This window comes from Lissotriton vulgaris, chromosome 7, assembly GCF_964263255.1.
Source record: "Lissotriton vulgaris chromosome 7, aLisVul1.2, whole genome shotgun sequence".
Taxonomy (NCBI): Eukaryota; Metazoa; Chordata; class Amphibia; order Caudata; family Salamandridae; genus Lissotriton; species Lissotriton vulgaris.
Genome location: NC_141695.1, coordinates 832,599,264 through 832,625,796, shown reverse-complemented (window position 1 = coordinate 832,625,796; position 26,533 = coordinate 832,599,264). Strand labels below are relative to the sequence as shown.

The following is a 26,533-nucleotide window of genomic DNA, read 5'->3' as shown; positions in this document are numbered from 1 at the left end:
CACTGGAAGTGGCGCATAAACCGGAAGTGTGTTGGGTGCGCGCGCGCTGCGGGCGGGACCGGGTGCGGCTTTCATTCGCCATTCCTGGGGGAGGCAGCGAGTACGCGAGTGGGAACCAGAAAAATACGGTGAGGTGATTGATGGTAGAGATTGGGGCATGGATGTGATATATGGCGAGGCACGTTAAGTCGAGGGTGAACAAGGGCTAGAGGTCGGTAGAGAAGGCCAGTGGGGCAAAGGGTGCGATGCAAGAGGAAACGGCTCGTAGAGGGAGAAGGGGCAAGAATGCGGAAATGCACATAGTACATTAGAAAGAAGGCCACAGGTTACTCCAGAAAATTGCGGACGTTAGTGAAGCTTTGGTAAAGTGACTTGGGCGGAAACTGTTTTCGAAAAAAAGAGGTATTTGTATAGAATAGCCGAATGGCCCAGGAGAGGATAATGACTAGCTTCATTGTACCGAATTTACTTATGTATTCTCTATATTGTATAAAGCGAACCCAGGCAGAAGGGCAGGAGAACCCTTTACATGGTCAAAAGAAGAGTAAGGATAGCAAGTGGTGCAGGATGTTTATTATTAGATGTTACTGCATTTTGAGGTAATGTTCTTTAAAGAGGTTTCTTAAACTAAGTTGGAAGCAGCTTTGGAACGTTGGTCCAGATATCGGATGCCTACCTAGAAAAGGCCTGCTGCCTTGTTCTTTATTTTTAAATTTCCAGACCGTTTGTGGCCTGGCAGTGGGTGTGGCCGAGAGCTATCAGAAATGGCGAGCTATCGGCAATATAAGGAGGAAGTGCTGGTGACGCTGTCTACGTTCACGATGCTGTTGGTTTTAAAGATAGTACCATCAGCAGGGTTGGATTGGAATTAAAAATCGGCCCGGGCAGACTGAAAAAAGTGGCCCACATTTGCATATTGCCTTGCAAAACACTACTTCAGCGAAATGTTATTAAAAAAAGGGGGGGGGGGGCGGTTGATAAAAAATGCACGGATTGGTTTACACTGATGAAACACCTGAAAACAAGTGAGGCCACTTTTGCTCAGGCCCCCTGCCCCACTCAGTATATATATATATATCAATGGGCCGGCCCAGGGAGAGAAAGGGACTGACACCTCTGCCGATGATAAGAGGGAGATAATGGTCGCCCATTTACCTCCAGAAAGGCCACTCAGGCACCCACTGGGCCGCTGGCGGCATCAAACAATGCAGAAACCGCCAAAATCGGCCCCCAGGCTGCGCAAAAAAGCAGCCCACTGCTCGAACTGGACACCGACCCGTCTGGCATTGCCCGAGTGCCCTCGTTACCAATCAGAGGCTGACCACCAGTAAGGGGAGCCATTGAAGTTCTGTCGGGATGGGGTGATGCGATTAGGTGTCTTTTGTCGCTTGGTGGCTGTGACATGCACTTAGGGGTTGCCAGTTTGTAGATTGGGAGGCTATGGTGCAGTATTGCCACCAGCTATACCGAAGAAGCGCTCTAGAAGAAACTTTGACTTTAAAACATTTTTTTTAGAGAACTGGTATCCGGATGTCTTTTTTTGTGTGTTTTTGTTGGCAGTGTGCCTTGAGGGTGATGTTGTGAAACAGTGAAGGTATCGGATCCTACATCTGACCAGCCCGGATCTCAACAATAGGAAAAAACAGAACAAGGTGGCTGGACAGGATTATTCACAAAACCATTCCCCAATCACACAGCCAATATGTACCGTGTGACCACTGGATTTGTATTCCAAACAAACTTATTTTCTTTTTCACATAATTTCCACACAATATTTTAGAAAAACAGGCACAAACAGAACTACTGTCAGATCAAAAGGTTCATATATACAGTATCTACAAACATACACATTTACAAATTTGCAACAGTGAATCAAGCAAAATTGGTTTAACACACCAAAAAACATTAAAATATATAATGATCCAATTGAATTGCAATTATATACAGTGCAAAAATTAGTACATAAACAAAGAAAGAACACCAGTCCTAGGAACTAAAAAAACCATAAGACAGGCGGGATTGAGATCGAAAAACCAAGCCTGCCTGTCTACAAGGACCTGTGGTATAATGTTTCTATAGGGTTGCAAGGCTAGGGTCCAGAGTGGTGATATAATTTACATCCTAGCGGCACCCTTCATTGTTGCCACAGGGTGGTAGTGTCGACGCGTTTCGAACCTGGATGTTCTAGGTTCTCTTCAGGACGGGGACTGGGGGAATGATTCTGCACGGGGGCACAAAGATTGCCGTAGTGTAGGTATAGCGTGGTTCGCAGTCAAACCAGCAATTTACGCAGAGCAGGACTGGCGACGCGATGTCTGCCTTCGGAGAGCGTTCGAGTATGGAAACAGCTCACATTATGTAGCGCAGTAGTAGAGGACTGAGTCTGAGAAACGCGGAGCGAGGAGCGCCCGGTCACTGAACCCAATTCAGGCCGGCAGGCGAAGTTGGCCCGTCGTGTGAAGGAATTAATCCAACGCCTCAATTCAATCGGTATTGCACAAATCAATCAATCTCTCCAGATGACATGTAGATTGATTGATTGATTCGTGCAATACCGATTGAATTGAGGCGTTGGATTAATTCCTTCACACGACGGGCCAACTTCGCCTGCCGGCCTGAATTGGGTTCAGTGACCGGGCGCTCCGCGTTTCTCAGACTCAGTCCTCTACTACTGCGCTACATAATGTGAGCTGTTTCCATACTCGAACGCTCTCCGAAGGCAGACATCACGTCGCCAGTCCTGCTCTGCGTAAATTGCAGGTTTGACTGCGAACCACGCTATACCTACACTACGGCAATCTTTGTGCCCCCGTGCAGAATCATTCCCCCAGTCCCCGTCCTGAAGAGAACCTAGAACATCCAGGTTCGAAACGCGTCGACACTACCACCCTGTGGCAACAATGAAGGGTGCCGCTAGGATGTAAATTATATCACCACTCTGGACCCTAGCCTTGCAACCCTATAGAAACATTATACCACAGGTCCTTGTAGACAGGCAGGCTTGGTTTTTCGATCTCAATCCCGCCTGTCTTATGGTTTTTTTAGTTCCTAGGACTGGTGTTCTTTCTTTGTTTATGTACTAATTTTTGCACTGTATATAATTGCAATTCAATTGGATCATTATATATTTTAATGTTTTTTGGTGTGTTAAACCAATTTTGCTTGATTCACTGTTGCAAATTTGTAAATGTGTATGTTTGTAGATACTGTATATATGAACCTTTTGATCTGACAGTAGTTCTGTTTTTGCCTGTTTTTCTAAAATATCGTGTGGAAATTATGTGAAAAAGAAAATAAATTCGTTTGGAATACAAATCCAGTGGTCACACGGTACATATTGGCTGTGTGATTGGGGAATTGTTTTGTGAATAATCCTGTCCAGCCACCTTGTTCTGTTTTTTCCTTGAGGGTGATGTGGTAGGAATTGGTAAATCAGTGGAGTAGGAAATGCATGGGGTAATAGAGTAAAATTGGTAATATATTATGGGGCAATTTGGAAACTTACCGAGTGGGGTAATGTTACTGACATTGAAAATGCTTGTTCTCAGTGGCGGCTGGTGGAATTTGAAAGTGGTGTGGCGTATGCAGAACGTATGCAAGTGTGTCTGCTTTTCTATCTCCGTGTCTTTCACTGTAAGCCTGTTTATGCCTTCCTTTGTCACTTTCTGTCATTCTGTCGATTTCACTGTCTTTCTGAGTATCTGTCTGGTGCCCCGTCTTGTGTGTCTCTCTCTACGTTGGTGATAACTCAGTGGGCCTCAAAACCTCGTTCTTTTATACCCCTAAAGTAGCATATTAATGATACAAGCTGAAGATTATATTTCATATTTTATCAGGCCACTCTGATACACACATAAAAAACAGACAGGCTCTTAAAATGTAAGGTCGCCGGATTTTTGCAGAGCCCCAGTAATAAGTTCATAAATCGTTTTTGCTGTGAATGTTATCGTAAGTAAACAAAGGGAATGGGTGCCTCTGCGCCGACTTTTGCCATTACAAGAAATATTAACGGTGTTAAATAACCCGGAAACCAATGTGAAATCAATCCTCTGAAACCTCTCTGGTCAGTGGTCATCACCCATAAAACCTCATCACTGTTACAATGAAAATGTGGCGTTTAGGATGCAGCGTTTATTAGTTCACAGCAGCCGGGAAATGTGGCAGCACTTACGTTTAATCTTGGAGTATTACTAGATGTCGACTCGCCACATATCTTACCTTGTGTGCTCCCCCACGCGTTTCATACCCTAAGCATATGCAAATGACCCCCTGACCCGTCGCGGCTGGCATGAAGGGGCGAGAGTTAATTTTATGAATAGAACTTACCATGCATCTCCTCCGGTCCCGCAAACTAACTTCTCCCCGCTCTTTTCTTTTGCTGCTCAACAGGAAACTAACTGCAGTGCCAAATCAGGAGATTGGATGCGACGGGGGGGCCAGGCGGCTGGCATTTGATAGGGCATGGGGAGACATTACGAAAAACACGTCACCGCCCCAACATGAGCCTATCTTTAGACGCCTGCACTAAACTAGGCATGCGCAGCATACCTAATGGGTCGTGAAGGTGAGTGAGGGGCAACGCTCCTCACTCACATGCGCAGTCAGATGGCCCATCTGCTGGACTCCTGCTCTAGCGGCTTGCCTGTGTGCGTTCACATGCGCACTTTAACAAGTGAAGCACAGGCCGGCCTAGAAATGTAAACAGACAAATTGTGAAAACAATTTGTCTGCTTACATTCCTGTTGCCGGCCAGAACTGCAGTGAGCAGTTTCTTTTGCGAGGCGCTGCCCCAGCCCCAGCGCCCCTATGGACCAGCCGCCACTGCCTGTTCTCCCATGTATGTCTTGCCTTTGGGACTGATCAGTTTTGCCAATGGTTATAGCCATGTGCAGAGTACCCATGATGCTGTGCAGAATGGCCCCCTATTGTTTGTAGGAGCGAGCAAAATGCAGGCACGCACCTACAAAAAGATGCAAACACCTTTTTTTTTTTCTTTCATTTTGTTTGCCGATTTGGGTTGGTAGACAAAAAAGAAAAAAGTAGGGCAGGTGGGAGAACCAACACTGAGGGTGTGCATTTTGGAGGTGCGATGAAGCACTGAGGGCTTGAGGGGGGCAAAGCAACATGGAGGACAGGAGGGGTTGGTAAAGAAACGCTGGGGCTGGGGGCAAGCAACACCAAGGGTGCGAGAAAATGGATCGCAATGTGGAACACAGTGGGGAGAACCACTTTGGGGGGTGGAGCGGGGGCACCTGCATCAGGAGTGCAGTGGAGGGGAAAGAGTACACAAGGGAGACTGCTTGAAAATACATGCATTATTTGAGTGATTGAAGTACAAGAAAAGATTAGTGCTTGAAATGAGAGCAGTGAAAGGATACAAGTACTTGGGCCAAGGGAGGGACAAACACCAGAAGTGGAAGTTAATGCTACTGTACATGTTAACAAATGAGACACAAGCAAATGAGCTACATTAAGCCAACCAATAAGCGATCTCTAAGCCACTGTATTTGAGCAAAATCTCAAGCGATCATGTTCTGTCTCTGACGAGATCCAACAAGAACACGGCTTGCTAGGTGGGTTTGTAAGTAAAGGACACAGCTGGGAAAGAGCATACCTAATATTTTAAAATACCTAAGAATACCATGAAAGATGGAGTGCAATTGGTATAAAACCTAATTCAACAATTGGTGAAAGTAAAGTGCTGGAACATATACATCATGTGAGTGTTGGTAAAAATGTAAAGAGAGGTTGTGAAGCTCTGAAGTGGAAAAGGAAGTTGGAGAGGCAAGGTGGGGGCTTAAAGAAGGACAACAAACAGCATACTTTGTAGTCAACAGCAGAGCCAAGTACAAAATCTATGAAGTGTGCAGTAGAGTAGGCAGTGTTTTATCCCCTAATGCAAGGAAGGAAACCAGCTGCACAGATTGAAAGTATGCCCATTGGAGTATGTTGATGGGCCATAGAGGCGCAGTCTTAGAGGGTAGTTATTCGTACCGAAGGACGTATCCGCATTGTTTGCAGGTGAACACAGAAGCCACAAAATATTTTTTCAAATGCGCAGTGGTCTAGGCAGTGTCATAGAGTGTAGTGTTAGTAAGGGAATGGGCTCCCGCTTCAGTTGTGAAATAAAGCAGAAATCCTGGTTGAATGTTTTTTTGGGTCAGTTCTAATGCACCTGCTGCACATAACGAAAGTATGGCCCAGTAAATGTACTTGCACAGATTAGCTCCTATCAACATTGTTAAAAACTGCAGGAGTAGACCCTCTACCCCTTGTTTCCCCCCCCCCAGATCAAAGAATTAAAACAAAAATGCAGATGGCAAGAAAAATTGTGAAGGAAACGCTATAGGAGGGGAAAAAAGATCAAATATAACAAACATATTCAAGAATAAAATTGTTTGATTGCGATTGAAAAATCCAGACTCTTCTCTACAAAAATATACTTCTCTAAGAATTCTTCAAGAGGACTCTTTAAAACAGAGATTCTTTCTGTTCTATGCTCTACCTTCTGCATGTCAACTATTGTGATCAACTGGCGGGTTTCTTTAAAAATAAGGTGGTGGAAATCTATATGAAATTAATTACCAATGTTAGATCTCTGCCTAAGGTACCAAATAGGGCAGTTTTAGACAAATTGCCTCTGAACAAGTTTCCCTTGCTTACGAAGGGCAGTGGCTGAGGTCCTAGGTCAAATTAAATTGGGGGCTCCTTCCGATCTAGTCCCCCCAAAATACTCTGAGATCTGGGGCAATCACACCTATCCTCACACTGCTACTCAACTCCATTTTAAAATGCCCCCCCACACACACACAATAGAAAGAAACCTCCATTCTCCCACTACTGAAGAAACTGTTGCTGGACCCTAAAGAGGCAAAGAATTATCGCCCTCTTTCCAGGTTACCATTCTCAGATAAGGTCCTTGAAACACGCATGAAACTGGCATTGTCCAAATTTGTAGAGGTGAAGAGTATCCTAGACTTTGCCCTATATTCGGCTTTAGACCGAATTATAGTACGGAGCTGAGAAGTGTTTTAGACAGTGGAGGGAAGGCTACAGTGATAATGCTTGATCTTTCGGCATCCATCAACATTCTCAACCGCAAGGTTCTGATCGATCACCTGGCAGAAATAGGAATTGAAGGGTCCACCCTGGTGTTGCTTCGGTCATTCCTTACGCACAGAGTGCAATCAGTCACTTTGTGGGACCTGCCCTCCAAGCCTTTTTCTTTGCCATGAGGAGTTCCCCTGAGGTCTCCTTTAATCCCCATGCTATTTAACATATATGTAGCCCCTCTCACAAAATGAATCCGGTCCTCTGGCTTTGCTACAGTCGCCTATGCAGATGATAAAAAAAATTGTGGTCGCTATCACACATGATCTTGATGAGTGCATACCGCTTCAAGGGCTGTATGTCAACCATTGAGCTATGGATGGACCACAGGAGCCTTGCGCTTAAATAAGCCAAAACTGAGGTCCTTCTATTTAGTAAGAATCCGGTCTCTTGGGACCAATCCTGGTGACGTTTATCTGTCCTTCAAGGTTCAGATTAACAAGCTCACTTCTTCCTGTTTCTTCTACACAAGACTAAGAAGACTCTTCCTTTTATTCCCTTTGAATTAAAAAAAAAAAGTTACTGGTCACAGCCGTAGGGCTATCGAGGCTGGATTACTGTAATGCCTTCTGCTTGGGCATTCATCAGCGTTCTCTGAAAAAGCTTCACGTTTAACAAAATGATGCGGCAAGACTTTTGAACCAAATCCGAGTCAGTGGCTGAGTCTATCCCAGAACTCTCCTGGCTTCCACTGAAGAAGTCAAGTTCAAGGCTCTAAACTTGGCTCATAAAACCCTGTATGGAAATGCCCCAGCATACCTGAAAAAGAATCCTTCCTGGTATAGACTGAACAGGACAGTACAATCAACTCCTGGACAATAATCATACATAAAATCAAGAGACGTGGGGCAGCAGGAGTTTGTTCCACAATTGAACTATAGTATGGAATAATCTCCCTGAACGTCTGAGAAGACAGCCTAATCTGCTTAGATTTAGGAAGGCGCCTAAAACATGGTTATTTTCTGGCACATTATATGTTTATTCAGTAGGCCTTTGCCCTGAACTATTTATTGGACAGAGGTTTGACATTGGCGCCAAGACACCATTGGCATTTGAGTGCTTCAGAAGTTTAATCCATATCAGTGAACAGAAAGCAAGTAAACAAAGTGACAAAACAAAAGCCAATGGAAAGCAAGACATTGCAGGAGTATTCCATCAGACTCGAGGCATTCTGCTCTATGAAGGCTCATTCCACAGGGCGTGAGCACTTGCAGCTTACAGATTGTAAAAGCCTGGGCCTCCAAATCCAGAAGAGTAATTTAAGGTTTTGGGAAGCCAACGGTTTTAAAGAGCTGGGTCATTTTATAGTCGGCGGGAGATGTATTACTTGGCAGGAGGTCCAAACAAGGTGTGGTGATCGGAGCAAGCTTTTTTTGGGGTACCCCCAGATTTCACATTTTTTAAACAAGTACTGCTATGGATGACTAATTTGCATTTTGCACTTTAGAAATGGAAGTCATTGAGAATGTTATGTTTTTCTGTAAAGTCATTTCAAATATCTACGGTAATGGTGTCCATTCATGAAATTGAATTCTGTGTATTAATTACCGTTTTAATCTGTCTTCTGCTAAATAAAAAAGCAGAAAAAGGAAAGCAACAGCAGAATTAATTTCCATGTCCGCTATCGACACGTCCCTAATAAGTCCTTCGTAACAAGACATTTGTGCTATCTGGCAAGCTTTGACCTAAAAATTGGGGAAACGTTGATGACCAAGAAAATGTGTGGGCACAGAAATGTAGGTGGTTGGTGTGAGAACTTTTTATTGGACAATATTTACAAGTAACACTAAATGTTTGCTATTAACTGTGTAACAACTAAATCACCACCTTGCTATTCTTGAAGGTGTTTTTGAGGCGATATTTAAATATTGGAAGTGTGTGAAAGATGCACCTCATGATAAGACAATGTAAGTTTGTAGGCAAATTATTTATTTTAAAAGTGTTGGAGGGCTATTCGATTTTGAGTGAGGACAAGGATCCTGTATCGTTTGGTGTATAGTGTTTGGGAAGAGATGACTGTCTTTGGACACTGATCGCGGCAAGGTGCAAGTTGACACCATGGTATGTTTTGAAGTGAGCTAGGGCAGAAATGATAGGTATTTGGGTGATTTAGTTCCCTGCATGGTGTAAGCTTGTGAGTAAATACAATGGTTGGGTCAAGGGAAAGTGGAACAGGTTAGAAGGTCCAGTGTGATTAAGCTATACTTAAGATGGGGTGTCAACTCTGAAACTGTTGGCAGTTGTTGTAGTCTCACTATGCTGAGGCATCTGAAAAGTATACACCAATTAACTGATATGGAACTGACCGGGCCATAAAGATCTAGCCCATCGCTGAGATGTCTTATAATGCGATTTGATTTGTTAGTTGTTGTGGAATTCCGGTATGGACTCTTTTTTTGGACTCTTAGAATATAATCCAAAATGTTGTTTGATTTTGAAGTGCACTAGCTAGACATTAAAGAAGAACTAATGATCCCGTAATTAGACATGAACTCACACCCATAAAACGCTATTTTGAGTAATATCAAAAAACAATTGTGTAGCGTGATAGGAGAGAAGTGATTAATTTATGATGATCTGAAGTGGTGAAGGATAGAGCTGGCAAAATAAATGGTTGAAAAATCCTCTACCACAATGGGTCAGTCTTTTAATATTGATCCAAGTTATGTTGGTGATCCAGAGTAGGGACAGATGGTGTTGCCTTTTCTAGATTTTTTTTAATTATTAATCCAGTATGCTCTGGTAATCCAAAGTGAAGAACAAAAGTAAAATAGCAAACACGTGTCCTCCCACCCCCATGTGGCGCGCAGGCCTGGAGCTATTTCAAGGCGTAGATGTAAGGTTCTGACCTGTGGTACGAATGTGGAGTCACAGTAAAAATGTTTGGAGGTAGTATGAATTATCGCCCTTGGGAGAAAAGGGCAAGTTCTGTGGTCCTGGATAGCTTGAGTCTCAGCAAATGTAAAATCGGGAAGTCATCCATGCTGTCAATAGATATTACCTCTACGTCCTGAAAATGCCTGGAAAAGGCAACAGTTTCACCTCTGCCCTTCACCACTTCAGGCTTACTATAATAATAGTTTAGGTAAGGGTCTCCCATTTGGGCATCTTGTTTTAACAGAACAAACCCATTTATTAGGACGTACACTACTGGGACCGAACCCTTTCGCTAGTTGTACTTTCTGTTCATTTATGATAACCCTGAAGTAGCAGTGCTGTTACGAGAAACGCGTTTTGGTTGTACCTTGTGAGAGTCCGTTAATCATTGAAAGGACAAACGATTTGCAACGCAGCCAAGATTATGACGGATCTACTCAATTTGTGAAAGAACTACTTGATTTTTCTGTGAAAGCTTTTAAGATTGAACTGTCAATTGGAAAATATGTTCTGCTTAAAGAGCGGGGTTTCGGTCCAGCACACGTCCTCCCTAACAATACAGATCTATAAATAGGTGTGCAGTTCCGTAGTGATTGTCCAATATGTCCACTTTTTGTGATGGGGCCAACTGAGGTCATAAAGGGTAAGGAGCATGTTCAATGATAAAGAATGTCACCTTTTAGAGGATTAGGGTTTGTGCTTCCTATAAATGACAGCCTTATGACCTCAGTTGGTCCTAGTATCAAAAGTGGACATATTGCCCCTTCACTATTGAACTGTACCCCCATTTATGGATTGGCATTGAAAAACTCGGCCTATGTATCAATTTTTATGAATGTATGTCCTTTTTATATGAAGCATATAAAGGGAAGAAGTATTACATATCTGAAAAAAATCATATGTTTGACTAGGTGCTTCCCACATCAACTTGTTTTATACCTGAAAAGTGGTTGTGAAGGTGTGGTCAGAGGAGAGTCTTGCTCGGAGGGGGAATGCGAAGTTGTCTAGTGTCTTTGGTATAGGAATGTGATTCCGTGAGGGTGTAGCCACCTACAGTTTGAAGAGTGAGGTAATGAGAAGTGCATGCTCCAGCACTGTGGCTAAATCTCGAGTACAAGTTATCAGTACTTTCTTACTGCTTCTCTCTCCCCCACTGCAGTGCTCTTTAAATCCTCTGGACAAAGGCTGTGCATTTATTTAGGTTTAAACATGGCTACAGTATTAAAGCTGTAACTTAAAATCCTTTTTTTTTAAATAAGTTGTCTTGAATAATCGTCCATTTTTGAAAGCTGCCTTTACTTTCAGAGCCTGCACGTCTATTAATGCTCCTGTGAGGAGTCTTTGAAGGCCAGTGAAGGCAAAGCACTGGTATTACAGAGCAAATTAGAAGGAATAATCAAGTTCTGCGTTATATTTGTTTTATGGATTTCATATTGGGTGTCCTCTAAATTCAAAGTGCCTTAAATGTGGCATACAACGCGCTCTTTAAACAGCAGTCCTAATATGCCACGTAATGTAAAGAAACAAAAAACTCAGACGTGAGAACCCGGATGCCAAGCCAGTTTTTCTATTTTGAGTTTGTATAACTCAAAAACTTAAATAAAACACTTGTCGATTTCACCCGCCCTCTCTTTAAATGTGAATTAAAAAACGGCATAAATTAGTCCCGTACCAAAAATTAATGAAGGAAAAAAACACTTGCATATTGAACTTTACTTGGAAGTAAAGCCTTATTAGAGTAGCTCGTCCGACTGGAAGCATAGCAGTGAAGGGGGAAATGGATGGATAGATGTACTATGCTTGAAGATCATCCAAAATCGTAATGCGGAAAAGTCGTGAGTAATGGACCAACACAGTTCAGTGCTTTTCTGCCTGCAATTAGACACTTTTGTCTGTGCCTACATATGCTGATGCACGTTCTGCTCTAGAAACATACAAACAGCTCATTTTCTGTGCTGTCTGTGACTAGCTGGACATTTTAGCAAGGTGTTTTTGTAGCTTTTTTTTATCCCGTTCTTTATGGCTGAAGACTGTTGGTTTGCTTTACCTTTAACGTGTTGCCCAGTCACAAGGCACTTCTATTTGACCTCTAACGCTATATGGGTGCAATGAGTTGGTGGCAGACAATGTTTAACAGTCAGGGTTGTCCAGGCTGCGTATGCAGGCCCATTCTAACGTCAGAACAGTTGCTTTACCTGCAGGTAGCAGATTCATGCAAGAGTCACTCTAACATGCATCCCAACACGACTTCGAATAGTTTTCTTTATGTAGCATTTCATACATTTCTTGCCGAAAAGCTAATATTACATTTAATACAAAACGGAAGAAGTATTTTGCAGGGTATCGCAGAAAGTTTCCTTATAAATGACCACATAACCGTGTTGAAACTAACCTGGAAGTAGCGTCCCCCAAGGTTGGTGCTGCATTGATGTGTTTATACAGAATTAACGTCTTGTTGCTAAGATCAGACTGGTTTCACGTTGTCTGGCACAGGGACCTTTAATTTATTATGCCATGTCTGCCAATTGTCACACTGCTCCCAGATTACTCCTTGCTTTCTTTTTTGTAAATATTCCAATCACTGCAGGCACTTGGTCTTAACATGCTATTTTCGGTTAGCTATTGAGCAAGAACTACTCCTACTATGTTGTCCTGGGGCAGAAAACTTGACTGGCAGGTTTTCAGTGACCACTGGGTGCAAATGTTTTTCCATTTTAGGTAGTGTTTGCACATGCCACGACTGTTTAGACTAGAAGACGCCCAAAAGCAAACGACTACTGTAGCGACGTGTCCAGGGGGATATGCAGACACGGAATTCTGAAGGTTGCAGACCCGCTTGTAACTTGGTATCCAGGAAAGCTTCTCTTCCAGTCTTTGTTTTTGATTCGATTTGATGAATTATTTGACCGCGATCGATCTTAAGAAACAGCAGTTATTTCAATACCGACACTTCAATATGGAATGTTATTTTATGCCCTTATTTTGGCCAGATTCAAGATAATTGTTCTTTAAAGAGTACTTCGGGTTTTCTGTAGTGAACTTGCACACATGGCTTAGCTAACTAGCATTTCTATTGGGCAGAACCCTAGTATGTGGAACAAGTACTTAGCATATGCTAGTTTAGAAGATACAGTGTTGTTTGCCTTATTGTGCGTGTTTGGGACACCTTAAATAAGAAGCTTAAAAGAATCATCCTGTGGTTAGGCAGTCACAGTTCATCATTTGATTACAAAGGAATCGAAGGCAGACTAAAGTTGCCCGCTACTTGAGATAGACTTGGTGTAGCTTCACAGGCTGTGAATATTGGCATGCATGGAGTGCCAGGTAAGGCTAGCATGTTAGGGTGGCTAGTTGCGGTTTTGAGAAGGGGTTCACAGTAGGTGCTTTGTAAAGTCTTGCCCTATGTTGGAATAGAAAGCAGCTGGTTTAGTGGTTCACTACTGAGGAGTTGGAAGTGTATCAAGACTACAGTGCTTATCATATTTTAGTCTTCACCACTCAATATATGTTCAATGTAGCTCTTTTTTTGTTTATATTATTATTTATATCTCATGTATATAATAGTTTTGTGAAAGGTATTCTATTTAGATGCTAATGGATGTTTTATAATCCTTGTATTTGCAATATGTTCCTATACCTTACTGTTCTGTATTATTCTTTGTATTGTTTAGGATCTATGAAATTCATTTTAATAAACATTTTGTACAAAAGAAAGACCACTGCTTATGAAGACATTTTAACAGGCTTTAGTGGGAATGTGGAGAGATTTGCCAACATTTCCGCAAAGCTACTAAATACAGTGGAGAACCACCGCAAAGCATGGGATGAACGAGATTGTGAAAAGTATGTACAGGAGTGTTACAAAGATCTTGCGGCTGTTATGGAGAGAACATTGCTGCAAGTGTCTGGTTCTCTGTAAAGCCACTGCTGGCTAAGTGATGGATTCAGGCAGTTTTTTTTTAGTAACGTACAACATTAGTGCCTGTAATGCACTTGCAGGTGACACATGCCTTTCTCTCCCAGTTCAGAGATGGCAGAACACGAGCCCACCGCAGAGCAGCTTGCACAGATTGCAGCCGAGAACGAGGATGACGAACATTCTGTTAACTACCGACCACCTGCTCAGAAAAGCATTCAAGAGATTCAGGAGCTCGACAAGGACGATGAGAGCCTTCGCAAATACAAAGAGGCTCTCCTGGGTCCTGTGCCAGACACAATAGGTGAGTGTCGGGTTCATCAAATTTAAGTTTGTTGGGTTTACCAATCCAACTACTTAGTTCCCGTGTTGTACCATACGTCCTCTTTTGCTCTCATGGGCTTGCCTTTCTTCTCTTTTTTTTTTTTGTGCTTTTTTTCTCTGATACGCTTACAATTTTTTGATTGAACTTCCATTGTTGCCCGTGTTCCTGCATGCGATACTCCGTTCCTTTTTATATTCATTGTGGTCCTAAGTCCCCCCCCCCCCCCCCCCTTTTTTCTCTCTAGATCCGAACGCCCCTAATGTGTTGGTGACAAGACTCGTCCTTGTATGCAGTGAAGCTCCAGGTCCATTGGAACTTGACCTTACAGGTAAGGTGCGATTTCTGACTCCACATTTGTTGGATGTTTGGAAAGCAGTCTATGACTTGGTTGTGATGAGTATGGGCGTTGCTCCACGGGTTTCAACTGAGAAATATTCATACATTTTTAGTGTTTGGCCTCTTTCGTACATGGTAACTTTCCACCAATCTTAAGCCCTCACACAGCCTTTTAGTTCACTTTACGATCTTCGTATGTACTGCCATACTGTAGAAATCATTACCTCCTCGTCCTGTCTTCCTCGCCACAGTAATATACATATGAGCCTCCGGCTCCACACAGAACTCCAAGTAAAATAAAAGAGCAGCGCTCTAGTCTCCCCTCCCTCCTCCAATAGGGCCCCAGAGGCTTCATCCAATCCTATAAAAGGATACAGAACAACCAGCCCAGCCTGTTCTTTTTTTCTGCACTTCTCCGAGTGCTGTGGTTTCCCTGCTGGTCAGGTGAGTGGGAGGGGGTTCCTGCTTTAGCGGTTTCCCCTTGTCCTGTGGTATCTAGTTGGGGGATGTTCGTTTACTGCCTTATGTTTGGTTTTTACATTACTTTATCACCTTCGTTTTTCTTAAGTTTTGTTTCCCCCTGCTATTGCCTTGCTACCTCGTGTCCTGCTTAAGCGGACTTGCGTGGTTTGTTTTCCGGCATGGTTTGGTTCTGTTTAGGATCTTCTACACATGATGCCAATTTTTTCGCATTTCCCGGCCGCGCGTCCTGCTGAGCGGACGTTGCACGGCCGGGTGCGGGATCTCAGGAAGCCGGGGCTTCGTGGTGATCCGGTCTGAGGGCTTACCTGATGCCGGTCTCCGCGCCGGCGGCGTTTTCTGCCTCTTCGTTTCCTGCTGAGCGGGAGGCGCGTTTGGGGGATGATTGGGCTTGGCGCGCTGCGGTCTAGGGCCTCTTCCTACCGCGGCGCGCGGCTCTTCCGGTTGCTTTATTGACATCGGCTTCGGTCCGGGTGGAGTTTGTTCCGTTGCCTAGCAACTGGGATCCTTCTTTACCGGGCTGTTCTTCGTGATGCCTGTGTTTGTTTACTTTCACTGGGCTGTCGATCATGGATTCTTCTGACCGGGATGATCCTGTTCCTTTGGCCGTGGCTTCCGGTTCGGGGGTGCATGTTCCCTCTATGGAAGTTTTGCCGCAGATGGTAAATACTGCTGTTTCTGCTGCTTTGCTGGGTCATGTTCCTGTCCCTCCTCCTAAAAAGGCGAGGGTTGATGGCGCTGCTGATGATGCTGATTCTGAGAATGAGGAAGTGGTTGTTGTCAGGGGTCGCTTTGTGCATGGTGCCGACCTGAAGGAGGTGCTGGGACACATTCGCGAAAACTTGATGTTCCCTGCTTCTGTGGTGCCTCTGGATGACGATCTGTTTTCGCAATATCGTCGTCCCGAGCCTGATTCTTTGCCTCTCCATTCCTCTGTCTTGATGGTCCTGGAGGATGTATGGAAGGATGTGGACTTTGTTGGCGAGCATGTCTTCGCATGGGTCCGTTGTCTCGGAGGACTCTTCTCCTGCTGACCCGGTTGACCGTAAGGTGGATGGTGCTGTGAAACGCACTTTTGCGGCTGCCAATTTTTCTATCAGGGCTGCGGCCTATTCGTCTTACACGATCCAGTCCTTGCTCAAGGATTTTCTGTCTCTGTCGGAGTTGTTGGACCAGGGGGAGGATGTTTCTTCTACCCTGGCGATGATGGAGCAGCAGGTTCGTCTGCTGTCTGATGTCTCCTTTGATTCGCTGGGGGCTGCTGCTTCTGCGGCCGGTTCCTCTGTGGCTGCGAGGCGTCGGTTGTGGCTCCGCTCCTGGAAGGCTGATGCTGCCCAGAAAAACTTGCTTATGAATATCCCGTTTTCGGGGGTTAAACTTTTTGGTTCGTCTCTTGACGACATGGTGAAGAAGACGGCGGAGGACCGTACACTGCTTGCTCCTGACCGTCCTGGCAGGTTCCGTGCCTTTGGTTCTCGGCGGTCTTTTGGTACCTCGAAGAGGGGTCGGGCTGGTCAGCCCTTTCGTGGACGGGGGCGTGGCCGGGGTGCTCCCTCCTTTGGTTAGTCCCGGTTCTCCGGCGCTTCTGCCTCCTCCGCTCCTGCTTCCAAATCCTGACTGGGTCACTCCTGGTGTTGGTCCGGTTGGGGGTCGACTCACTTGCTTCCTGGACTCTTGGCGGGAGACTGTGTCAGACCAATGGGTGCTTCAGGTGATCTCGGAGGGTTTGCGCATTGGATTTGCCCGGACGCCCCCAGACGGTTTCAGGGCCACTCCTTGTCCCAGAGATCCTGTGAAACGTTTGGCGCTTTTGGACGGCATTGCTTCCCTGGTGGTCGAGAAGGCGATCGTTCCTGTGCCCAGCGATCTGTTGGGAAAAGGGGTGTTTTCGATACTTTTCCTGGTGTCCAAGCGCACAGGGGATCTTCGTCCGGTGATGGACCTGAAGTGGGTGAATACTTTAATCCCTCACCTGCGGTTCAGGATGGTTTCCCTTCCCTTGATCCTTCCTCTGATCTCTCAGGGGGATTTCCTTGCATCGATCGACCTGAGGGATGCTTACCTTCATGTTCCTCTTCATCCGGTCTTTCAGTAGTTTTCCGGTTTTGTGTGCAGGGTCGTCATTACCAATTCCAGGTATTGCCTTTTGGGCCCTGCTCTGCTCCCCGGTTCTTTACTAAGATTCTGGCTCCTCTTATTGGACTTTGCATGGTGAGGGAGTTAGTGTTTTTCCTCGTCTGGACGACTTTCTAATTTCTGCTTCTTCTCTTCCTAAGGCGGAGTTGCATGTCCAGTAGGTGTGCCATGTCCTGACGCTTCATGGGTTCCTCGTGAATGTGCCAAAGTCCTCCCTGGTTCCTGCACAAGAATGGACTTTCATTGGGGCTCTGTTCAAGACTCGGTTGGGGATGGTGTTCCTACCCCCTCCCCGTGTTTTGTCCCTGATGTCTACTGTTCGTTCCCGGTTGGTGGGGGTTTCTCATCCTGTGAGCCTGTGGTTACGAGTTCAGGGTCTGATGTCGGCTTCATTGTTGACGGTGCCGTGGGCTCGCCTCCATATGTACCCGGTGGTGTCCCTCATTTTGTCGCATTGGGACCCCTGTTCCCTCGATATGGATGTTCTGGTTCCTATGTCGGAGGGGGTTCGGGTGGTCCTGAGTTGGTGGTTGGACGTAGGTCTTCTGTCCAAGGGCCGCCCTTTTCTGATTGTTCCCACCCGCGTGGTCACTACCGTTGCCAGCCTGCTGGGATGGGGTGCTACTCTGGGGGTTTCGGCGACTCAAGGGATTTGGCCTCAGTCAGTTTTTGTCGTGTTCCTCCAACTACAAGGAACTTCTGGGTCTGTTGGACTTCTCAGATCTTGTTCGGGGTCACCACGTGACAATCCGGACGGACAATCTGGTTGTGATGTCTTCTGTGAACCATCAAGGGGGGTGCAGGGTTCGCTCCCTCAGTTGCCTGGCTCGTCGGATTGGTTCTTGGGCGGAGGTGCATCTGATGTCCCTGTCTGCCATCTACCTACCTGGTGCGGAGAACACTGTGGCGGATGGTCTGAGCCGGGTGTTTCCTTCCATGGGATCCTTGTCTCTCACGAGGTGGATGTTCAGGAGGTTGCGGATGATGTTTGGTTGTCCGATTGTGGACCTGTTTGCCTCCCAGACCCGTTGTTTTTGCACGATTATGCCTTGCCGGGACGCCTGGAGGGTGGACGCCCTTTCGTTCCCTTGGCCGGAGGGTCTGCTGTATGACTTTCCCCCGGTTCCCCTGCTTCCGGCTGTGCTACAGAAGATCAAGAGGGAGGGGTCGTTGGTGCTTCTGATTGCACCTTGTTGGAAGCGTCGCCCTTGGTTTCCCCTTCTGAGGGAATTGGCTGTGTCTCCGGGGTGGCCCTTGCCGTTCGTGCCGTATCCTCTGATGGGTCCTCTTCTTCCGCTGCCTGTGTTCCGTTACCTGGGTCTGCGGGCCTGGCTCTTGAGAGGGAGTCTGATACGTGGCGGTTGTTCGGTGGCTGTGGCTGGTGTCATTCAGCAGTCACGGAGGCCTTCTACGCTTAAGTCTTACGCCAAGCATTGGGATCATTTTGCTTCTTGGTGTGTTGATCGTGGGCTGGCGTTGGATTCTTTGGATCCAGCTCGCATTCTGGACGATGGGTTTGTGTTGGGTTTGGCCATTTCGACCCTTCGGGCTCAGTGGGCCGCCATTCGGGCGTTTCATGTCCTGCCTTTGGTTTCCATTTCTCCGTTGGTTGCTCGACTTTTTAAGTCTCTTTCTTTCCGGCGGCCACGTCCTATCATGTGTCCTCCTCCTTGGGACCTTCCTTTAGTTTTGCGTTCCTTGCAGTTGGCTCCGTTCGAGCCTTTGGAGTCGGTGGACCTGAAGTTTTTGACTCTCTAGGTGGTGTTTCTGGTGGCGATTGCCTCTGCCAGCCGTGTGGGAGAGTTGGGTGTTTTCCTTCGTTCTGCCCCGTTTTTGTTGGTTTTGGCGGACCGTGTGGTCTTGCGCCCTCATCCCACCTTTGTTCCTAAAGTGGATTCTTTTTTTCACCGGTCTGCCGAGGTGGTTCTTCCGGTTCTGTGTCCTGATCCCTCCTCGGCTGAGGAGTCCCTTTTGCACCTCTTAGATGTTCGGCGTGCCTTACTGATTTACATTTCTCGCACTTCTCCCTTTTGTAAGGTGGACTGCTTGTTTGTAAACTATGGTTTGTCGCGTCAGGGTATGAAGCCCTCCCTGTCCGCGATCAGTCGGTGGTTTAAGGAAGCCATTCTTTTGGCCTATGCTTCGGTATCTGTGGTTCCATCTCTTCCTGTTCAGGGTCGTTCCACCAGGTCTGTTGCTGTATCCTGGGCTTCTTTCAAAGGGGTGTCTATGGAGGATGTTTGCAGGGCTGCTACGTGGTCTTCTCCGCATACCTTCATGTCCCATTACCGCCTCCAGATTGGGGGTGGGGGTTCTGTTTCGTTTGCCTCTTCTGTTTTGACTGCTGGGGTGCCTTAAGAGGTTGTCCATTTTTTGGGTTGTTGTGCCTCTGTATATTAAAATATGTTTCGCTGCACTGTTGGTGTGGTCTGTTTTCCTTACATGAAGCTGATTGCTTTGGTATCGGCTCATATGTATATTACTGTGGCGAGGAAGACAGGACGAGGAGGTAATGCCCCGGTTACTTACCGGTAATCTTCATTACTCCGAGTCCATGTCTTCCTCGCCACAGTATAGTTTCCCTTCCCTCCCGGCCCTGGTGGTGGCTTCATGTCTGCGGCTTGGTTTTTCAGGCTGGGCTGGTTGTTCTGTATCCTTTTATAGGATTGGATGAAGCCTCTGGGGCCCTATTGGAGGGGGGAGGGGAAACTAGAGCGCTGCTCTTTTATTTTACTTGGAGTTCTGTGTGGAGCCGGAGGCTCATATGTATATTACTGTGGCGAGGAAGACATGGACTCGGAGTAATGAAGATTACCGGTAAGTAACCGGGGCATTGTGTTCTCTTTAGTTTTGTTTCTTGTGAGGTAAAGCAACAAGATCGTACTTTGTACCACACAATCTGTGAAGGCTATTCTTGATGTGAGGTGATTAAAATTCTGTGCTGTGACATTTCCGTGCAATGAATTCCACAACCTGTTCTTAATTGTATTGTTGCCACTTTTCCAACTGAATCCCATCGGACAGATTTTAGTTTAAAAATGAAAGCTAAAGTACCTTTTTATATACACCGACCCTTCGAAATTTACTAAGCTTCTTATCCTTACTTCCTTAACCCACATCTTCTTGCCCCTGGTGATTTCTGGTTGAGGCTGAACATTTGCCATGTTTGTGTTTCTCTCCTTAGGAGACCTAGAGAGCTTTAAGAAACAGTCATTCCTGCTGAAGGAGGGTGTAGAATACAAGATAAAAATCTGCTTTAAGGTGAGTTGATTTGCTGTCCATTGTTATGATTATTACACTAATAAGGCAGCTGATTTGTGATGGTCAGCGTGCCAGGCACAAGCTTGTGGGCCATTCTATTTATTCTTGAGCCTCTGACTGGCTGCAGGATCACTGTATATGGTGTTACGGCTGTCTTGGTGCTACGGTTGTTTTCGACCCTAACAATTTCAAGGCAGTCATTTTACCGTGTAGTAGTCAGTTGCCTTGGCAGATTTGCATAGACGTGAGCTTTCAGCACAATTTCTTAGTTATTTTTCTTTCTGTTGATGTATGTTGGTACAGAAAACGTTTTGGGGTGCCTAGTTTCTACAAAATGCTGCTAGGGGTCTTGGTGTCTGTGGGCGAATCGATATTGTCTTGGGATGGTTAGGTATCAAGGTTGTGCAGCGCTCTTATGATTTTTTCTTCTTCAGGTGCAAAAAGAGATTGTATCTGGTTTGAAGTTTCTGCAGCAGACCTATAGGAAAGGGATTAAAGGTAAGTGACTGACATATGACCGATTATACAGCATGGAGGTTGTAGCAGTGACACATACCCATCAAAGAGTCGTGCTTCTAGAGGGAGAAATTAAAGACAGAACTCCGACCTCCCTATTCTTCTCCAACCCCTACCACACGTGCCACAGCTCCTGTATGGCACATGATTTGATGTTCTTAAGAATAATCTCTGTCCTGAGATGCCCTTTGGAGGCATTGGCGTGGCGTGGTGTATGTATCATTAAAATGCTGCTATGAACTATCAATGTCATTTTTTTTGTAAGTTAAGCCAAAAGATAGATACAAATGTATCTACAGTATGTTTGTTTCTTTTTATAAAAACGTCTGAATTTTAGCTCCTTTCCAGTTTATTTTAGTCTTGCAATATGAATGCCATGTGTATTTTAGGGCATTTGCAATGTGTGATTAGGCAATGATGTCCTCAAATTATGTTCTCATTCATCTTTAAATGTTGTGAATGGATGAATGATTTGTAGGGTGCCAATAGCTACTTCAGAAGGACTGTGAGGGTGCAAATTGGGGTATGGTAATATTAAGCTGTTTAGCAGTAAAAGGTTTAAGAATTCTCTCTCTTTTCAGTAGTAGCGCATCTTCACTTCCTCCTATCAGAAGAATATTTCCGTCCTCCTTTCCCCTAAATGTCGAATTGTCTCCCTTCAGTAGTTGAGCATCCCCTTCCACTTACTATCAAGTACTGTGCGGTAGAGTAGGATAGAAACTGTACCTCCAGTTTAGCCTAGCAAATTAGCGGTGCCTTCATGCTAGTCTGCGAGTGAACTAACTACCTTGTACTTGTGAGAGACCTGCCCATTTTAATTCCACCGCAACTAATTCGATGTCTCTTAAAATACTACTAGAATGCCCTCCGAAATGGGAAAGGTTTGTGCCCTCTAGTAATAAGTATCTCACTTGTGTTTTCAGTATAATAGCGTTCCAACTGGGTAGTATATGAGAATGGACTTCAAAACTATTTACTCGAGAAGACTGACAATGTTCAACATACCGACATACTTGTCAAATATGTATTCATGCATCAACACACACTATCCAGCATGCTTGAACTGAAGTTGGGATCGCAAATTAGCCCCGTGCTACAAAAGATAATTGATGGCTGGATTTAGACACTTAAAGCAGGTAATCAGTATTTTAGTGCCTAAAGGGGCATAGTTTGGATCGGGAACCATGGAGGACACTAGAGCGGGGACTAGCAGGCAGAAGGGAATGTTCAGTGATGGAAGAAAATTGCAGGCACTGAATCTCCTCTTATACTGTGAACCTTGTGTGGGTTTTTTGAAGTTCTGAGGGTGTAGTCATTTGACTGAATTGTTTGTTGAACGTAACCAGATTCTTTGCTTTCTTTGTTTCTAGTGGACAAGACAACATACATGGTTGGCAGTTACGGGCCACGCCTGGAAGAGTACGAGTACCTGACCCCCATAGAAGAAGCACCGAAGGGCATGTTGGCCAGGGGCAGCTACAACATCAAATCCTATTTTACAGATGACGACAAAACAGACCATCTTTCCTGGGAGTGGAACCTGAACATCTGCAAGGACTGGAAAAACTGAATTTTCCAGCTGCCAACAAGGGGCGAGAGAGTGCAAGAAATTTAGCAGTCCTCCAGGAACCCCTCCCTAACGGGTCCTGATGACCCCATCCCATTTAGTGCCGATATCCTCGGACTCTATTCCAGACCATCCCAAGTGTTGACATTCCTCACAAGTGTTAATGGCGTATGTTATTTTAAGCCCCCACCGTTTTTCACTCTTCCTAATGCTGTACCAAGCTCAACTGACAAGTAATGCCTATCCTCTGAACCAAACTGCTTACGAGTGCCGACGTCCCTCACTCTGAATCCAGTTCTTGCAAAGTACAAATGTATTCCTTCCTCTCCAAGTTCTGCCCTTACCACTGTCTGATTTCCTCATCTATATTCCAAGCTCTACGTTGTCATCCTTGCTAGTTAGTGCCTCTTTCCCAAGCCCTTGGCGCTCTGATTCTTTTCCTCGCTTCCCCTTTCCACAGATGAAAGCAGCAGATTTTTTTTCTTCCAGATACCTAATACTTAAAATAAAAAAAATCTACTGGTGGAACCTTCCCTCCCCCAAACTTAAACTATGTCCTGCCCCCCTCCCTGCTGATTCTGCTGCAGCTTTGTCCATATGCTGTTTGAGGGATATGCTGAATCCCCTAGGAATTAATCTGGTTTTGAGGTGTTTTAGTCCCAAGCCTTTTTGTATTTTGCTTAGCTTCCCACTGATTCTTAATGGGAAGGACTGAGAAGAGTGCACAGCAGCCTTTTTTCTCTCAAATCGCCTCCTTTCCTTGAATATTGAATACTTATCAGAATATTGTGTTATGGAGAGCTGCCCCTTCATCTGATTCGTATTTTTTTTTACTCTTGCACATTACGTAATCTCTGCAGTGTTTCTAGTGATGCTGTCTGTTCATCCATTGCTGTTTGTGTTACCGTGTTGCCTTAATTCTGTGCTCCTGGGAAGGGAATTGTGCAAAAAACTGAACTTGTCTGCTTACTTTTTCTAAATGTCCAGTATTCACAATTGGCCAGTACTATCTGCAAAAGTGTCTTAGTGGTGGCTGAAAGTCGCATCTCAAAATGGCAATTCCTACAGGGCCTGTAAAGCTTCACTTTTATTAAAAAGGGCCTCTTCGTTGTAGACTGTATAGTTGAGATGAGGAATCTGGGTGCTCCATGTTAATTGAATAGTAAGTTAACAAGATGGAGCATGCAGGATATGGAGGAGGGGGCATAGTTAATTGTTTGGTGGCTTTACTGTTTTGCCCTGAAAATGAATCATGATGGCTCTTCTCTTTTGAGGGGGCAGTATTTAGACTTAAACCAATACTTATTAGGTCCATATCTGACATGGCGGCTTGTAGGGATCATTGGCTTAATCCTTTATCAGAAATTGTGGGATAACCTTGTCCTGGTGCCTCACACCAATGTTGCCTTGGTGTGAACGCCAAGTCTGTTTTACAGCTGAGCTTGATGACTGTGTTTTTTAGTATGTCTCTTGATTACCAATGGCATGTACCAAGTGTAGGTGTTGGGCTGAATATCTTAAGATATTTATTGCTAAAGGTCTGGATAAAGACCTGAACAGTGACCTTGAATGCTTGGTGGTCTGTTTTTTAATCATGTGGTTATTCCAACAGTATCTACGATCCGCAGCTTGCGACGTCAACACTCTTCCTCAGGAGACTGTATACGACCCAGCTCAACTCTCTTGTATTTCGTATGGATCCTAGTGCCATTGTTTCCATTCTTTCCCTGAAGTAGCACTTTGTTATGCCAAATCAGCGTCCAATCTAAAAGCTTTATGGCTTACCTGTGACCGGTTCAGTTTGTGTAAGACCGCCTTGTATGTCAGCTTGGTTAGTGACAGAGATTGTGGCACTGCATGAAGGATCCTACATGCTGATGTCAATGATGCTCAAAGATCTTCAAGCCTTTCTGCCAGATTTTGATCTTACGGCCTTGGATATATAAATCCTGTTTTACCATTGTCACGTCTGGTATTGCTTGTGGTAGGAAAACTGCTGCTTCTTAGCAGTTCGAGAACTCTCTTGTGAGACTTCAGAATTGCAGATGATTGTAAAAGGCTGTGATCAGAAAAGATTAGACCTAGAATACCCTTAAAATGTATGTTTCTGGGGATCTCTGGAATAAAATAAGAGGTGTTCTAAGCAGGGAAACCCCATGTGAAGGTTGCCCATGCCACACTGATCGTGGCTTGCCACAGGTACCTATATATAACCGTCTTGCATGACCTTCTTTCTGCCTTTGATTTATTGTGCCTAGCCTCTCTATATTTATTGCCTTGTTGATAAGATTGAATCGTCGTCACTCGGTAGTGGAGAATGACAGAGGAATCTTCCACAGCCAGCTGGTGGCAAGGGCATGCCATGTCGCCTTTAGCCCAGAGTTCATCTTCATTTGAGAGTCCTTCATCTCTGCAGTCAGCATTTCATGGTGGCTCAGGATGGAATTTAATGATTGCACTTATTTAAACTGGGACCAAACATATGTTTGGGGGTTTATAGTGGTTTTCTCGCCCCAGCTCTCATCCTCGTCCATGCATAGATCTATACTTTTTATTTTTTATTTTGGTTGGTTTGTCTGTAAAGTCTCCCAGAACCGGGATTGTATATTGGAAATTACATTTTCCTTCAATTTTATGTCCATGAAATAAATATTCCAACTGGCTGTCTACTGTGATGACTCTGTTCTGTAATTAAACTGTGCTTTTGTGTATGCTGAACTGTTAAGTACTTGAAGATAACAGAAGGCCAATAATTGCAGGCGAGGAGTTTCAGAGGAGGTAGAAACTGGACTGACTAAATCTGCGGGAAACACAGCGACTTATTTGAGGTTGTGAAGCTAAATGAGCAGTAATGTGGAAAGCAGGAACCTGCTGGGGACGAAGACTGGAGGAGGAACGGATGTGTGATGACTTATGTGGACAGTTAGGATGTCTCTTTGTAATATTTAATGCATATAAGACTGGGCAGGGGCGCACCTAGCCCTGTTCTTTGGGGACGGTTAACAAGTCACACAAAGGAGGCAGGGCTAATACTTCAAACAATGGGACAATGCTATCCTTGGAGCCATTACAAGAAAATAGTGATAAATTCTGCGTTTTAACCATTGATCAAACCCAATAAAATTATAGCAAAAAGGTGAATTCGACCATGTTTATAGGCTACTGAATAAGTAATCTGACAACTAAAAAGCAGCTTCTGAAGATACAATTTTTGAAAAGCGGTTTCAAGATGATGGCCCTTTTTGCCAATTTCATCTGTTACTTGAGTGAGCTCATTCTATTTTTTCTTCTTTTTTTATTTCCTCCTTCCGAGAGATGCAGGGCCTTGTTCCAAGTTAAACTGAATCCTAGCGATAATTAGTGCACACAGTAATTACAGCTAGCCTGGTGTGGGTAACATAGTAACTTCTTCTGAGTACCCAACCTCAGAATGAAGCCTAACATCTCCACCTGTGTTTATCACACTGATTACTGCATGTTTTGAATTTAATGTCCTAGCATTTTATCCTGAGAATTCCTGTCTCTTTTTGGTGAAATCTGGAAGGTTGTTGCGGAGTGTCATAATTGGTGTACAGCACAGAATTACTGTTTGCAAGTATCCATTTGCGCTTGGATCTGAATTTAAAATACAGCTTTGTGAACTGCGGTGCAAGTATCTTTATGGAAGGGAGGGATCGGATATGTCCATGCAGTAGCCTTGATATGTATTGCCCATATAATGGCCTTGTAGTGAAATTGCTCTCAGGTAGTTTGTATTTATACAGTGCTTCATACTCCTACCAGGTCACATTAGTGGAAGGATAACACACAACTCCCATTGAGTGCCATAGATGGAAGTGTGTGTTCATTGATTCACCCGTATGGGGAGTTTTTCTGCAGTCCTGTGTCAACAGATGTATGCACTTAATGTTGCTATACCTGTATGTGAATTTGAAGAGAACATGAGCATGAGATGTTGCTTCAGCATTTCATTCTAACTGAAGTACACAAGTATGTTAGTGCAGTCTGA

General features: G+C 44.8%; 1 protein-coding gene across 1 annotated transcript; it reads left to right on the top strand.

Moving 5' to 3' along the window:
* ARHGDIA (Rho GDP dissociation inhibitor alpha) lies at nt 1-25,187 on the top strand. Its single transcript, XM_086931154.1, has 6 exons — nt 1-128; nt 14,011-14,207; nt 14,473-14,556; nt 20,365-20,441; nt 20,876-20,939; nt 22,328-25,187. Exons 2-6 carry the CDS (start codon nt 14,018-14,020, stop codon nt 22,525-22,527), a joined length of 615 nt encoding a protein of 204 aa, XP_086787280.1. The 5' UTR covers nt 1-128; nt 14,011-14,017; the 3' UTR covers nt 22,528-25,187.
* Nucleotides 25,188-26,533: the final 1,346 nt, after the last annotated feature.